The sequence below is a fragment of the Physella acuta genome, unplaced genomic scaffold, assembly GCF_028476545.2.
Source record: "Physella acuta isolate Inbredline_101_S28 unplaced genomic scaffold, ASM2847654v3 ptg000980l, whole genome shotgun sequence".
NCBI classification, from domain to species: domain Eukaryota; kingdom Metazoa; phylum Mollusca; class Gastropoda; family Physidae; genus Physella; species Physella acuta.
The window spans coordinates 29,518-47,387 of NW_026732497.1; the positions used below are offsets into that span (position 1 = coordinate 29,518).

The following is a 17,870-nucleotide window of genomic DNA, read 5'->3' on the forward strand; positions in this document are numbered from 1 at the left end:
AATATATCATAATTTAGTTTGAAGTGTGAAATATTTTTTGGTAGAAAAACTGGAAACAAATTAGCGTGAGTGTGACATTTTTTTATGTGGAACCACATGTGGTATGAGTGTAAAACACATTTTGTTGAGAAACCACATGAGGCTTACATGAGTTATAAATAGAAGCGCGCTGAGTGGTTTGGTAGAGTTTGTAATTTTCATTTCATGACATGCCTGTATCGTGTTACATTAATGTCTTCTATAAGCGTGTGTGATACTTTAGAGATACATACAATTAAAACAGTTTGTGACAGGTGACTAAGACACCAGACACACTGGAAAAACAAACAGCACGAAATTGACAACCACGACATAACCAATGGACACAGTATATGAATCTGACACTTTAAACATACCTAGTATACCCACATCTACCCCCTCATACACACCTGGTATACACACATCAACCCCCTCATACACACCTGGTATACACACATCAGCCCCCTCATACACACCTGGTATACACACATCAGCCCCCTCATACACACCTGGTATACACACATCAACAAACGCACACCGTCCTGGAATACACACGAGAAAAACATTAAACACCTGGTATATACATATCAACTACGTGAGATACACATCAAAACTCTGTTTCACACTGCCTTAAGATTATGTTGTTGATTTGTTTTTTTTTATTGACATCCCAAAACCACATCTGAGACGTAACATATATACATAATTGTATTATATATATATATATATAAATATATATATATATATATATATATATATATATATATATATATATATATATATATATATATATATATATATATATATATATATATATATACGTTAGTATACACATGAATATATATATATATATATATATATATATATATATATATATATATATATATATACGTTAGTATACACATGAATATATATATATATATATATATATATATATATACATGGACAATGTAAACATGTTAGCTGCTAAACTTAGCACGAACAGTTCACAAACTAACACTTGTCGCTAGAGTTGATTAACACTATGTCAGTGGTCACTCATTTAATTAACTTTAAAACAAACTTAAATCTTGTCGTCACATTGTTCATACCAGCTAACACCTCTCCCCACTTCTACACCCATCCACATGAACGTACATCCATCTTTTTATCAAGTGCTTTGGTTAGTTTATGAACAAGCATTCAGAAATGCATCTGCTACTGTATGTTAATATTTCTATACACAGTCTCTATTTTACATACAACACGTATATGTGGTTTTCAAATATGAATAGTCTTTTAAAAATTATTACATATGATTTGTTAAATTTTTTATTCTTACTGTTTTAGAAATAAAGCAACTATATGTACATAATGATTGATCACACGTATGTCAATGCTAGCTGTGTTTGAGTTAGTGAAAGATTTAGCGCCAATATTTGATTACCTGCACTTGTACAGAGTTGTTGAACTTTAATTCTCTCCCTTGATTTTTTTGTTTTGTTTTTTTGTTCGCACAATTATTTTTTTCTTGACTTGCCACTTATCTGAGCTTCGGTAATAAAGCATCGAAACAATCAATGTGTGGCTAGTCTTTGATTGTTTACTTTGATGAAATATGCAACTCGTGGTGGGAATACACAAGCGTGTTGTAATTAGCCCATGCAAAATGTAATGACTGGGAATTGTCGTTGAATGCAGTCTGCGTTATATCATGGTGTGTGTGTGTGTGTGTGTATATGTGTGTGTATGTGTGTGTGTGTGTGTGTGTGCGTGTGTGTTTGTGAGTGAGAGAGCAAGAGAAGGGTCTATGTGAGGTGTGTATGTGTGTTTGCAATGGGATCGACAAAATCGATATTTCATTTTCAAATATTTATTTTTATTTGTTAATACATTAACTTGAGTGATTGCACAAAACAATTTTTTACTCGTGCGAATTATCAATTAAAACAATGTGTAATTATTTTTTTTAATTGGTAGTGTTTACAAAATGAACAAAAGGTATTTAAAATACAGTAACGACTTTCTTCATAGTCCTTCACAATATCATCAGATTTCACCACACCCCTACAAATCATCAGATTTCACCACAACCCTACACGACAACATCAGATTTCACCACACAACCCTACACGACATCATCAGATTTCACCACACCCCTACACAACATCATCAGATTTCACCACACCCTACACGACATCATCAGATTTCACCACACACCTACACAACATTAGATTTCACCACACCCCTACACGACATCATCAGATTTCACCACAACCCTACACGACATCATCAGATTTCACCACACCCCTTCAAATCATCCATTTCACCCCACCCCTACACAACATTAGATTTCACCACACCCTACATGACAACATCAGATTTCACCACACCCCTACACGACATCATCAGATTTCACCACACCCCTACACGACAACATCAGATTTCACCACACAACCCTACACGACATCATCAGATTTCACCACACAACCCTACATGACATCATCAGATTTCACCACACCCTACATGACAACATCAGATTTCACCACACAACCCTCCACGACATCATCAGATTTCACCACACACCTACACAACATTAGATTTCACCACACCCCTACACGGCAACATCCGATTTCACCACAACCCTACACGACATCATCAGATTTCACCACACCCTACACAACATCATCAGATTTCACCACACCCTACACAACATCATCAGATTTCACTACACAACATCATCAGATTTCACCACACCCCTACACAACATCATCAGATTTCACTACACAACATCATCATATTTCACCACACCCCTACACAACATCATCAGATTTCACTACACAACATCATCATATTTCACCACACCCCTACACGACATCATCAGATTTCACTACACAACATCATCATATTTCACCACACCCCTACACAACATCATCAGATTTCACCACAACCCTACACGACAACATCATATTTCACCACAACCCTACACGACAACATCAGATTTCACCACACCCCTACAAGACATCATCAGATTTCACCACACAACCCTACACGACATAATACCACAGAGAGCAGGGCCACATACAGCACCAAGTCACGTGACTGCAGGGCAGTGGAGCCGACGTTGCCGGTGTTGCAGAAATCTTCCAGACAGCAGGAGGTGCAGATCATCTGCAGGGCCCTGATCGAGTCGAACGTGCAATCATTCAAGCAGCTGCCGACACAGTTCCGTCTGATGGAGGTCACAATCCCGGTCACCGTGACCTTCTCCACCTGGTTGGAGATAATTGAACAATAACCAGTAAGTTGCAGAATGCTCGTAGAAAAGGCTTACTGTTATATATATGTATATATATATATATATATATATATATATATATATATATATATATATATATATATATATATATATATACATATATACATATATATATACATATATATATGTATATATATATATATATATATATATATATATATATATATATATATATATATATATATATATATATATATTCCCATCTCCATGAGGCTGTTGGTGAAATATTAGCCATCATGGTTTCTTTCAGACATTTGGATACAGGTGGAGACATTTGAAATTGTCAGGGGTACTTTAATTGTATTCTGTTTTCTCCGGGGTAGAAGTGTGATAGGAATGAGTGGTAGACGAGATCCTAGATTTACATAACAAAATCTCTGCTGTGAGTTGCACGTCCTGTTGGGGGCCCCTCTTGGGGCGGCCACACACGTCCTGGGCTCCCAGTGATAGGTGTACTCGTCTTCACACTCGTAGCATTGTAGACACTCGCACACGGTTACTGCAACATGGGAGACAATCTCAGTAGATCATCAAGGGGGGCAATTTTAGTAGAGAACAAGGGACACAATTTTAGTACAGCAACAAGGGACCTCGGGGAGATGAGGCTCGTTAGCTGGGGACAGCCAATCTTCTAGGAGAGACAACTCCAAAATCAAACAACTGCTGCCTTGTAGTTTTTTCTTGGTTGGATAAAGGCTATGGAAGCAAATCCAAAAAGAAAAGCAGGCTGAAATCGGAGTCAATGGCCACAATGCGCTAACCAGTTCACACGCATGCGTAATTGTGTTGAAGGGGATCCCTTCCAACACTAAAATTAAAAACGAAGAAGAAAAAAAGAAAAGAAGGGACATAATTTTAGTAGAACAAACGGGCACAATTTCTGTCGAGCAACATTGGACACAATTTTAGCAGAGCAACATTAGACAGAATTTTAGTAGAGCAACATTGGACAGAATTTTAGCAGAGCAACATTGGACAGAATTTTAGTAGAGCAACATTGCACAGAATTTTAGTATAGCAACATTGGACAGAATTTTAGTAGAGCAACATTGGACAGAATTTTAGTAGAGCAACATTGGACAGAATTTTAGTAGAGCGACATTGGACAGAATTTTAGTAGAGCAACATTGGACAGAATTTTAGCAGAGCAACATTGGACAGAATTTTAGTAGAGCAACATTGGACAGAATTTTAGTAGAGCAACATTGGACAGAATTTTAGCAGAGCAACATTGGACAGAATTTTAGTAGAGCGACATTGGACAGAATTTTAGTAGAGCAACATTGGACAGAATTTTAGTAGAGCGACATTGGACAGAATTTTAGTAGAGCAACATTGGACAGAATTTTAGCAGAGCAACATTAGACAGAATTTTAGTAGAGCAACATTGGACAGAATTTTAGTAGAGCAACATTGGACAGAATTTTAGTAGAGTAACATTGGACAGAATTTTAGTAGAGCGACAAGGAAAACAATTATAGTAGAGACTTGTTCACATTTACTGAAACAATGGAGACAATTTGAGTGGAGAACACACAGTCACTACAACAAGGGACACAATTTTAGTTGACCAACAAGGGACACAATTTTAGTTGACCAACAAGGGACATAACTTTCGTATTGCAACAACTGATCTTCTTCTTCTTCTTCGTTCTTAATTATTAGTGTTGAAGGGGATCGAGATTTATCTGCCAGTGGGTTTGAACTCGAGACTTTGTTCGAATTTATCAACCATGAGCTTTTTGCCGACTCGACCACGCCTCCAACACAATTAAGCGTTACGTGTCAACTGGTTATGCGCCATTGAGGCCATTGACTCCGATTTCAGCCTGCTTTTCTTTTTGGATTTGCTCCCATAGCCTTTGTCCAACCAAGAACAAACTACAAGGCAGCAACTGATAAGAATCAGCAGTTTTTCGAGTTGTTCAAATGGACGAGACTTCTATATTTTAATCATTAAAAACGTGAAGTGCAATTTGCAATCCTAATAGCTTTTTAATGGCATAAACATTTTAAAAAATAAATTATCAACACTCACTGATCTTCATTCTAATAATTTTTTGTCATTAAGGACAAGAGTAAATCACCCATCCCCACTCAATCTTCTTCCCCCACACCCCACCCCCTTTCCATTCTTTAATTTGATTGGCCAAACAAAATCGTTGTGGAATTAGATTTAAACAAAGTTGAGCTTCATGATTGCGCCATACTTTTTTTTCTAAATGTTCACATTTTTCTTTACAAATAAGTCTACCACACATGAAATGAACAGCACAAGAAAGTGAACGACCGTATGTTCAAACACAGAATAGGTTAGATAACCTTTTTGGATTATAGGACATGGTAACTAACTCAGTAATAGTAACAAATGGGATCGAAGAGTGTTTTTAATTGTTGAAACATCGCCCAAATTTTATTGCGTAAGTACTTGTAGTATTCGGATTATGTGTCCTAAAGTCGCGAATGTTGAAGAGAATAAGTTGAACAGAACTCAATGCTAAAATGCCGGGAATATTGAACACAATTGTGTTATAATGTGGACAATGTTGAACACAATTGTATTATAATATAGCGAATGTTGAACACAATTGTATTAAAATATGTAGCGAATGTTGAACACAATTGTTTTAAAATATGTAGCGAATGTTGTACACAATTGTATTAAAATATGTAGCGAATGTTGAACACAATTGTATTAAAATATGTAGCGAATGTTGAACACAATTGTATTAAAATATGTAGCGAATGTTGAACACAATTGTATTATAATATGTAGCGAATGTTGAACACAATTGTTTTAAAATATGTAGCGAATGTTGAACACAATTGTATTAAAATATGTAGCGAATGTTGAACACAATTGTATTTTAATATGTAGCGAATGTTGAGCAAAATTGTATTATAATATGTAGCGAAAGTTGAACACAATTGTCTTATAAAATGTAGCGAATGTTGAGCAGAATTATGTTATGATACCGCCATGTTTTAAACACCATTAAACTGAGCTCATGCTAAGTGGTTTTAAATCGGACGTGAGTGTCCAAATCTAATTACACCAAGACACTAGGGGGGCAAATGAATAATTCATTGTGGCTTTTTCAGCCCCGCCGTACTAGACATCCACAGCACCCCCAGTGCGTGCTTATATTAGTTAATGGCCACCCCAGAGCCACCCCGGGGCATACACGGCCGGGTCAAGAGCACGCAGGCCATAATCTGGGCTTAGAGATGGCCACCCATCTGTTTTCATTGTCTGGGAACTCGCGACGTGACGGGGAGCAAATGTGGAAAAAAGGAAAACGTCACTGTGTTGACAAGACATGGACCAGTGAAGAAAACCCCAGTCTGTAGACAAGACAAGTTAAAAGACAGTTGTAAGTTTCTTTCTTACGCGTTGAAGGCGGCTTCCCTGACGCGGATATTGGGGGGGGGGGGGGGGGGAGGGGAGGAGGAGGGAAGCGTCGGAAGTAAACAAAAGCAACAAAATGTTACGAGTAAAACAAAAAGTTAAACAACTTACCTAGACAAGATGTAACAGCCGCTAGGAAAAGACAATGATGTCCGATGAAAGATGTCGGAAACATGGTATGATGTTGTTTATTCTACTTTTTATGCACTGAAAATTTTAAAAAGTGGGTATAACAACATGCTACAATAACAAGAGTAACTATTTTAACAGTTAGAAGTTGGGATGTCAATGTCAGGAGATGGATAGATCGATTAGCTCTTACAGAAGATCTGGTTATCATGCATTTGGTCATGACACATTACTCATGTGTAGTCTTGGAGTAAACATCTCCAGCACTAGCTTGCAACGCCTACCCACAGCACCTGCACACAGCACCTACAAACAGCACCTGCACACAGCACCTGTACACAGCACCTGAACACATCAACAACACACACCTGCGCCAGCACACAACATCAGCCCACAAAACCAGATCACAATACCATCTCCCAACATCATCAGCAGTATACTACATAAGCAACGATTGAACACCACAGAACCATCAGTAAAAAACGAAAACAACTAAATTAAAACCACTACACATTTTTACGTCAAAATAGATTCCCAAAGTTCCAACTTTAAACTTATAAAAGCTGTAACGTTAAGAATTTTTTTATATCACGTGCTACAGCGGCAAGTCTTGTTGGCCAGCGGCAGCCCACCTCTAAATAAAAATTAATTCTAAAACTCTGACTCTTATAATATCGGTACCAATAATATATACTATACTAATTATCTCCCTTTCTCTTTAATATTTCCCTGCTGGATTCCGTTTTCAAATTGTTAGTGGTTTTTAATTTTAGTTTTACTGGCTATTTAAAAATTTAAATTAAAATTATTCTTTACTAACTCTGAGTTGTCATCAGTTGAAAGAAAACTTTAACTAAATTAAAATATAAAACTGAAATAATATTGAACCAAAGTTTTGTCTAAAAAAAACTTTCTGCAAATAATAAATAATTACTTCATCGATTTGGCCGAGAAAGTAACTAGTCTGGCCTCTATGACCGATGTTTGCTTTGGGACAATGCGTGGCTTTCTCTATATTTTATCTGGCCACCAGCGGTAATCAATTAGTGAAACTACTGCCGGATCATCTGGGGGGCGGGGGGGGGGGGAGAGATGTAACCTTTCAACTGAATAAAAATATAATTTAACAAATCATTTCATAAATGTGTGTGTGTTTGCGTGTGTGTGTGTGTGTGTGTGTGTGTGTGTGTGTGTGTGTGTGTGTGTGTGTGTTAGTGCATATATTAAAGAAAGACACATTAATTAATTTTGATCCTCTTTATGCTATTACCTTTTTCACAATGGATACAACGTGAAATAGTTGTTTTGGGCAATTATTTACCTCCCATGTAGATTAAAATAAAAGGTAAGGGGGAAACAACACCAGACATCTACACATCAACAAAATGCAATTTGTTAAATATTTTAAAGTTGGCTGTTGCTTTGTTTCCAAATATAAAATATATTATAAAATATATTTTAGGATAATCTCAACAATTTTGTCTTTCTTTGATAATAAATTTTAAAATTTCATTACAATTAAAACCTAAAAATAATGTTTAATTATTTTACTATTAATTTTAAAAAATAAGTGAACTACGTTAACTTTCAGTATAATTCAAAGATGTCTTTTGATTGATGTTAATACTTTCATGGTTTGCAAATAAAAGTATAAAAAAAAAAAAAAAAAAAAAAAAAAAAAAATACTTTCATGGTATATGTTATTTTATTATGAATGTCATGAAGCCCTATACCTCCATTTAATTTGTTTTATATAAAGGTTGACTGGCTAATGTTTCTAATTGTGTTTCTGAAAATGAATTCTCTAATGCAGGGATTGGTAACCTGCGGCTCGAGAGCCGCATGTGGCTCTTTTGATGTAAGGATGCGGCACGCCAATTCCATAATAATTATATTGTTTTATTTTCATAATTCATAAAAATATTCTGTAAAAAACATCTTTAAACAAGAAAAAACACTAAGAATTGGTGGAGTAGAGTGTATACAGACAGCTGACAGATACTTGGGTACTAGGCCCAGCTCCAAGACTGATGTGGCCAGCCCCGTGGCAGTAGTTCCATGCTTTCACTACCGAAGCGCACATTTTCCCCGAATATTTTCTTTATTTTCTTTTCTTCAGAAGGCATTGTCTTATGTGTCAGTGTGCATTAATTTGACTTTTGTGACATGGTTTTTTAGTTATTAGCTTCTAAATTAGGTAGAAATAGTGCTATAGATATATATATATATATATATATATATATATATATATATAATTTGATTTTGTTATCATAGCATCCAAGCAGAGCTAGTTAAATACTTTATTGTGTTTTGTGCAAAACATGCGTATGTTTTTATATGAATAAATATTATTTGATACTTAAACCGGGAGTGATCTCCCCTAAACTTTCTCGAATATTCTTATAATACTACGGGGGATGGCACCTCGGGATATAGACATGATTTTTAATCCATTTTAATTACTTATACTTTTTGAAATAGTATAAAAGCTCGTAGAAAAAGAATTGCGCACCAAGTGAATGCCAATCAATCTGTGTATAACAGTGCGGAATATTATTAGTACTTTATAAATTCACATCCGTTTTCTTGAGAAATCGGAAATAGCGTAAATTACTACTTCCGGTCAACGGAAATTACTGAAAATTTGACAGAATTAGATCGTTTACTTGCATGTGAAATTTTGTTTATCTATTTAAAACAGTAATCAAGTTATATACTTATAAAAAAATCAAAAGTAGGATAAGTTCAACTTCCGGTTGCCGGAAATCGCTGAAAAAATTACACAGAACTACAAATTTAATATAAGAGTTTCATCAACCTTGCCGTAACGGTGCTCAAGTTATTGTGTTCACAGACATACACACACATACACACACACACAGACTTACGGAAAGAATTGCAAAGCCCAGAACACCGAAATTTTGATAAATCTGCATTTATAATTTTGGCTTGATTAAAATAAGTCCTCTATACTCAGTATATGATGAAGTACTGAGTTGTAAAACTATGAAAACTCAAAATTTCATGTGATATTTGTGCACGATTACAATACTTCCTCTATACTCTATTTACGAGGAAGTAAAGAAAAATGTTAGTGGCTCTTTAAAAACTGGAAGATATTGTAAATTGTATCTTTTGGCTCTTCCGTTTCAAAAGGTTGCCGACCCCTGCTCTAATATGCTTAAATATTTATTTATTTTTAAATTCAGAAATGAAAAATAAAAATAAAAAAATATTTTCAAAAACCTGAAGAAAAAAAAACGGGTAAAATTATTACAATAAATTTATCGTTGCCATAATAGGGAGGTGACGGCAGCTAATCATACAGTTGGGGAACCAGTGCTAAGAAAAGATGGATAGAACTTGCTGAGAATTTGTCATCACACAAACATGTATGTTAAAACAATGCACTCGCACTGCATATGATAAGGTGGGTAAGGGGGGGGGGGGGGGTTGCATATAACCTGAGAGAGTTTTTCATGAAAATTATATCAAACAGCACAGATCTATTAGTTGGTTATCCGCACATTAAGACATGGTTTTTATTTATTCAAATTTCATAAATGTAAATATGGCTCTGTTTGAACATATGCTTAGAATGCTAAAACCGTCCTTTCTGTGCAGGTATTTTCAAATATTCGGTGCCCATATTGTCAAACAAAATCTTTTTGGTGCCTGGATTATCAAATAAAGTCCTTTTGGTGCTCATGTTGTCAAATGAAGTCTTTTTTGTGCCCATGTTGTCAAATAAAATCCTTTTGGTGCCCTGTTTATCAAATAGTCCTTTTGGTGCTCATGTTGTCAAATGAAGTCCTTTGGTGCCCATGTTGTCAAATAAAATCCTTTTGGTGCCCTGTTTATCAAATAGTCCTTTTGGTGCCCATGTTGTCAAATAAAGTCCTTTGGTGCCCATGTTGTCAAATGAAGTCCTTTGGTGCCCATGTTGTCAAATAAAATCCTTTTGGTGCCCTGTTTATCAAATAGTCCTTTTGGTGCCCATGTTGTCAAATAAAGTCATTTTGGTGCCCTGTTTATCAAATAGTCCTTTTGGTGCCCATGTTGTCAAATAAAATCCTTTTGGTGCCCTGTTTATCAAATAGTCCTTTTGGTGCCCATGTTGTCAAATAAAGTCATTTTGGTGCCCTGTTTATCAAATAGTCCTTTTGGTGCCCATGTTGTCAAATAAAATCCTTTTGGTGCCCTGTTTATCAAATAGTCCTTTTGGTGCCCATGTTGTCAAATAAAATCCTTTTGGTGCCCTGTTTATCAAATAGTTAGTCCTTTTGGTGCCCATATTATCAAATAAAGTCCTTTTGGTGCATTTGTTATCAAACGAAGTCCTTTTGGTGCCCTGTTTATTAATTACAATCCCGTGTAGATAAAAGACCAGCATGAACCAGCCCGACCCAGCGAGAACCACCCCGACGGTCTACAATCCCTGGGTCAGAAAACTCAAGAACAAGCAGACGACAAGAGCTGAGGCACACAGCCGGAAGTTGCCTCCACCGTTTCCTATGTTACACAGATCCTCCGCGCAGCAGGAAGTGCACGTCAGAAAGGTGATGCCCATCTCTGTAAGCTGACAGCCATAGGGGCACTGGTCGATACAGTTCCTGTCGATGCTCTGGACGTAGCCCTTCACTGTCACTCTCTTGACCTGAAACCGGACATGACGTCATGAAAAGATTCAACAAATATTGAAACATAATAACAAGCTTAAGTAAGGGCAGAGGCGTGGCGAGGGGCGGGGGTGCGGACCGCACCGGGTGACACCATTTAGGGGGGGGGGGGTGACACCAAGGCAAAAAAAATAGCAAAATATATAGAGAAGAATGATAACTCCACTTAATTAAGTGATTAATTCGAGTGTTAAATAGTCTTTTAAGAGGTGAAATCGAAAGTTTGAGGGGGGGGGGAGGGGGGAAGGTGCAAATCGAAAGTTTGAGGGGGTGCAAATCGTAAATTGAAAGTTTGTCCCCGGGAAGGGTCGCTACGCCTCTGGGGGGTTACACCATTAAGTGCCGCACCGGGTGACACCCGACATCGCTACGCCACTGAGTAGGGGTCAGCAGAATGTTAAACCGAAATGTCCCGAATTAAAACCCCTAGCAGACGAGGCTCGATAGATTCAAAATCAAAGAACGGCTGCCTTGTAGCTTTTTTTTTTCATGGAAGCTAATTGAAAAGAAGCGCAGGCTGTAATCGGAGTCGACGACCTGTATCTACATGACCAGCAATACTTATGTTGGAGGAAATACTGTCCAACACTAGAATCAAGAACGAAGAAGAAGAAGAGAAGAGAGAAGCTTAACTTCCGCTCTTGTGTGAGAAAACAAGAGGGAACACACCTTGCCATATTCCTGCTATCTCGCAATTTGTTATTGAATCGAACCGTCGTTTAATAAATTTTCGGTAATTAATTTAAAAATCTAATTAGATTGAATATTAGATATTCTTGCATTGTCATTGGAAAGGAAATTATTTGAAGATCGCTGCTTTGGAGTGAGTTACAAAATTTAACCACTAAGCCGGTAACTAATTTTAAATCTAATTGGATTCAGGGGCGGAACTACAGTGCCGCCAGACCCCGCAATGCGGGGGGGCCCACGACGTTTAGGGGCCCAATTCCGACCGAAAAGAACAATGAATTTTCTTTTCATAAATAATATTTTTCGCGCACCTTGATAGTGGTTTTATAAAAAACAAACATGTCTACTATAGCAGTGATTGTTCTACAGAAACTAACACACACTGTTGCGTAGAAAAATATAAAATCTACAAGAGCTGTAGTTTGAAAGATAGGCAAACGTTCACACTACTTCCATGACTTACTGCCCTTCTTTAAAATAGGGGTGCCCATAAAGCTCATTTAAATAGATTTGTACTATGTAAGTTAAAAAGCAATTTATTATCTTAATTATTATTTAAATAATGCATACTAAAGAATTCTAAAGCTATAAAAATGAATGTATTCAAAACTAATAATATAAATACAAAAAATCATAAAAATAAGCATAACGCGAGAAACCATTGCACAAATCAAGCTTACGTGTTTATATAAATTTGACTAGCTAAAAAATTACTTTTATCATCAATTTGGATAGACATGAAAATGTACGCAGAATCGCAGAATCGCGAAGCGTATCAAAATAAAAATAAAAAAGGAATGAAAACACTTGTAAAACGGATTATTGCGGGCCCGATTTGAGTTCGGACTTATTGTTGTCTGGTTCGTTATCTCAGAGTGGTTATACATTGCAATGAAATAGATTCAAATACTCAGGTTATATATATATATATATATATATATATATATATATATATATATATATATATATATATATATATATATATATATATAGGGGGGGGGGCCAAACATTTTTTTTGCGGGGGAGCCTTTTTTTTCTAGTTCCGCCACTGATTGGATTTGAAATATTAGATAGGCCTACTCTTGCATTGTCATCGGAAAAGAATTTATTTGGAAAATCGTTGCTTTGGAGTGAGTTACAAAATTTGACCAATAATCCAACCACAGACAGAGAAACAGACATTCTGATACGACACAGTTTTGTATTTTGAAAAAAATAAACACGGAGCAAACTAGAATCATATCTAAATATAGAAACGTCATCATTGTATTTCCTACTCGGTCTTTCACTCAGTTTAGATCATAGACTATACGTAAGAGCTGGTATTACATTTAATTAAATAATTATTATGTATTGAAATACGTGTCTAATGGGCAGTGATCAATAATATGGATGTTTATCTATTATATGGCCAACTTAATGAAGTATTTCAATACTGGATAATTATGTCGAGCCGTTAGATTTGAACTGTTTTATGATTGGCTGCCGGTAGGAGACTTACATAGCAAAACGGCTGCTCTTGGTTGCAGATCCGGCTAGGCACTGCGCTGGAATTGATCTGACAAGTCCTGGGTTCCCAGGTCTTATCAAATGTTTCCGAGCATTCGTAGCACAGTAGACCATGGCACCGTGCGACTGGGGGAGGGGGGGGGGGAGAGAGAGAATCAATCAATCAATATTTGTTATGTTAATTTAGAGATATTTATCTGGACAGAGGTATGTATGTGGGGGGGGGGATAAGGGCCCTTTTGTACTGCTACTATTTTATGTCAAAATCTGTATCTGTGGCTAAATATTTTCATAAACTCTAATCAGTATAAGGTTAAACAATATTTTGATGTTTTTCAGATAACATTTAACTATCCCTATCCTGCAAGCGGTTGATTGCGGTCCTGTATTTGATGGTGGCCCTGTATTTGCGTGATTGTAGGAATGTGTTTGACTGTGGGGTGTATTTAACTGTGGGGATGTGTTTGATTGTGTGGATGTGTTTGATTGTGCGGATGTGTTTGTGTGAATTCGTCACACCCACCACACTATTTACCTAAAGTCAACACAGCAGCCAGCATGAGACCGACACACGGTGTAGCGTACTGTGCCCTACACATCGTCTTAGCGTGTTACCAGCTTCCAGACATGGCCTTAAATAAAATTTATATTACACATAATATACAATTTCATTGGGTTTGCATGTGTGAACGTATTCTAAAATATACATAGTTGTGCATTTGGTTCTAAAAAAAATAATATAGTTCAGCTTTGATTTCTTGCAGCTTATATAGGACTACTATCGGAATATAAAAAATGTAATATTTTTTGCTTTTTATTTTGGTCATCCAGAGTTAATCTCACACCCATATACACAACTTCCTGTTTTAACCCTCCACATAGACAACTTGGGACTATGGCTGAGGGGGTGGGGCTTTAGCGTCCTAATGCGGGGGAGGGAGTGAGGTCCGAACCGGGTGACACCGTTAAGGGGAAAGCTTCTTCTTCTCTTTTTAATACCGTTCGTGCCCAAGACACGTGGGGCAGATGAAGTAGAGTTCATCTGATTCTTTGACCGCTGCATATGAATGGATGGTGTGGTCAACACTATGTCCAGTCGCCTTTGTTTCCCTAACGTGAGTTAGGTACCAATCAGAGAAGGGTGGACTCAGGGACATTCCACTGATTTGAACCCGGATTCGAACTCGAGACTCTCGGGTTAGCAGTCTAGCTATCTACCGCAAAGGATGGCACTGAATGGTAAAGTCGTTAAATTTACTGTCAAAACAATGTTTTATTTCGTTGAAATAATAAAATGGTAGAGGGGAGAATACTCGTGATAACCGCACCGGATGACACCCGACCTAGCGACGCTGACAGAAATGTTATATCACAAGAAGGGGGTGGTCTGAGGAAATATTACACAGCATTATGCATGGTAACGGGCGTGTCAGTGGTGCTATGTTAATATGTGCACGATCAATGAACTCGGCTAATATTGAGACAGAGTCCACTCGGACTCTAATACAAGCGAGACAATTTATAACAACTATATATACTCCTGGGTGATATCGTGAGTTTTGTGTTATAGTTTTCCCCCATTTGAATAAATAACGAAGCGTTGCAAAGTATCAAGTCTAAGACAATAACCACAAAAACTTACTGTTTTAGGAAAAACAATAACAAAACAATTGCGGCGTTCAAAGTCCCTCAGGAGAATATTTCCGTCCAGCAATGGCGTCATTTCAGCGGAACTTCGATTAACGATCGATGGCGATTGATCACTAGGTACCCTATATGAAATAAGGCATGAAAATACTGCGTGGGGAAAAAATCAATATTACCCCCTGTGAATTTGTGAGTTGCATGCTCCGACTGAAGTTTCCGAGTTCCATTTTCATGCACGAATACGTTCAACACGCATCGGAATCTGCGGTTTTAACAAAATCTGTTTTGACGTAGTTCTAAACATCGCTAACACACCCGAATTCACATACAGGGGTGGACTTGCATGCGGCCCGGGGACAAAAGAAAGCCTGAGTTACATTTTTAGTGTACTTTGTCTCCATTTAAGTCTGATGACCTATGTCTACGATATTGCGGGTTACTTTACAAATTACACCATACAAAAAGAACAAAAACGATAAATCGAAGTACAATTTTAAATTAGACATTAATCCTCATAAATGCATATATATATATATATATATATATATATATATATATATATATATATATATATATATATATATATATATATATTAGATGTACACGGGCCATTTTATCGAAGACAAAGTCAGGAAGTCGGCGTGGTCGGGGCGGTTAAGCTCATGGTTGCTGAAACGAAAAGTCCCGAGTTCGAACCCCGAGCAGATGTGACTCGATAACTGGGGACAACTCTAAAATCATACAACTGCTGCCTTGTAGTTTGTTCTTGGTTGGACAAAGGCTATGGAAGAAAATCCAAAAAGAAAAGCAGGCTGAAATGGAGTCTTTGGTCTATTTGGCGCATTACAATTTGACAATAAAAATTCTTAATTGATGTAGGGGATTCCTTCCAATACTAAAATAAAGAACGAAGAAAAAGAAAGAAGAAATATGAGTCAACTCTCTGCCCTTATTCTATGAAGTATTCTGAACGTTAAAATTTGGATGTGTTCTGTATGACATGTAGAGGTAAGTTTAACTTTCTTTTTTTTTTCAAAAGAACACTCGCGGCCACTAGATGGGTTAGTCACTTTCATTATTTATTTATTTATTAGACATTGTGTTTCCCGTTTTCTCTGATGTCTACAGAATTACTCCCACCACATCGAGAATAAATATAGATCCACGTCCCTGCAGTCAAATCCACAGTTAACAGCCCCTGTCACGACGCGATCAGTCTAAGCCACCGAGTTACCAACGCGGACTCCGCGTTGAGCGCCTCAAGGGAATCCATGTTGATTTATATCTTGCTGAACAAAGGGAGGCGACTTTAATCTTTTGAGCCTGGGGGTTACTAAAGCTGGAAAAATTCACTCCGGGGAGGCGATCCCAACTGATTACAATTGTGAAATACGATTCTAGAGAGCTTAAAATATTTATCAGCAGATACTTTAGTCAATTTGAATTACAACAATTGTGTAATAAAGATTTGAACTAGTAATCAAACAACCGAAACTAATTACATAAATAGTAGTGTATTTCTATATTTATAAAAAATCAAAAATGTAGAGATTGATCCATTTTACTCTATTTAGATGTCTTGTTTTTCTAATAAAATACTTAAAAAAAACTTTTTAAAAAACCACGTTTTTCTTGTGGACTAAAAAGTAGAAAATAAATTTTCATAAATTTGATGACAAAAAACGTGGGTACGTTCACCATCAAAGTTCCCGACCCATCTGCCCGACCCACGTTTTTTGTCATCAAATGTATGAAAATTTATTTTCTACTTTTTAGTCCACAAGAAAAACGTGGTTTTTTAAAAAGTTTTTTTTAAGTATTTTATTTTCTCCTTTTTAGTCCGTTGCTACACATGAAAAACGTGGTTTTTAAAAAAGTTTTTTATATAGACCTAGTTTATTTTCTACTTTATCTAATGACTTGATTAAGAATGACTTGACTAAGTGTTTATAAATACACGGACTAAAAATCTTGAGCGACCAGGTTTCGAACCTGGGTTGTCGCGGCCACAACGCGAAGTAGTAACCACTATACGATCACGGCCAGCGCGCTCACATCGATTGGGGCCGAAGTAACTGTGTCAATAGGCCTCCAGTCTTGTCGGTATCTTTAGAAATCATGTCCTCAATTTTATGGTCCTTGGGGCGTAATTAAATTAAGCTAATTACGGTCTCTAATTGCTAGTTTTTATGATTGCATCTGAAATTGTTAGGCGAAAGTAGCCTACATCCCAAATTTCAGATCTCTAGAGCAATCAGAAGTGGGCTAATTTTCGATGTCAATTTTAACAACAAACATCCAAACAAACAAACAAACAAACGCGAAGCTGAGTTAAGAAAAACGTGTTAAAAAACTTTATAACAATGTTTTAGTACAGGGGTCGGCAACCTGCGGCTCGCGAGCCGCATGCGGCTCTTTTGGTGTCCAGTTGCGGCTCTTCAGCTCCATGCACAAATATTAATAATTATTTTATTTTCAAAACTCATAAAAA

The 17,870-nt window shown here is 36.8% G+C and overlaps 1 protein-coding gene across 1 annotated transcript; it reads right to left on the reverse strand.

The window, feature by feature from the left end:
* Nucleotides 1-11,269: 11,269 nt before the first annotated feature.
* LOC131954217 (lymphocyte antigen 6C2) lies at nt 11,270-15,460 on the reverse strand. The gene is made up of 4 exons (XM_059317779.1): nt 15,375-15,460; nt 14,268-14,364; nt 13,725-13,858; nt 11,270-11,511 (listed from the first exon to the last, which is right to left on the reverse strand). Exons 2-4 carry the CDS (start codon nt 14,329-14,331, stop codon nt 11,284-11,286), a joined length of 426 nt encoding a protein of 141 aa, XP_059173762.1. The 5' UTR covers nt 14,332-14,364; nt 15,375-15,460; the 3' UTR covers nt 11,270-11,283.
* Between the last annotated feature and the right edge of the window lie 2,410 nt (nt 15,461-17,870).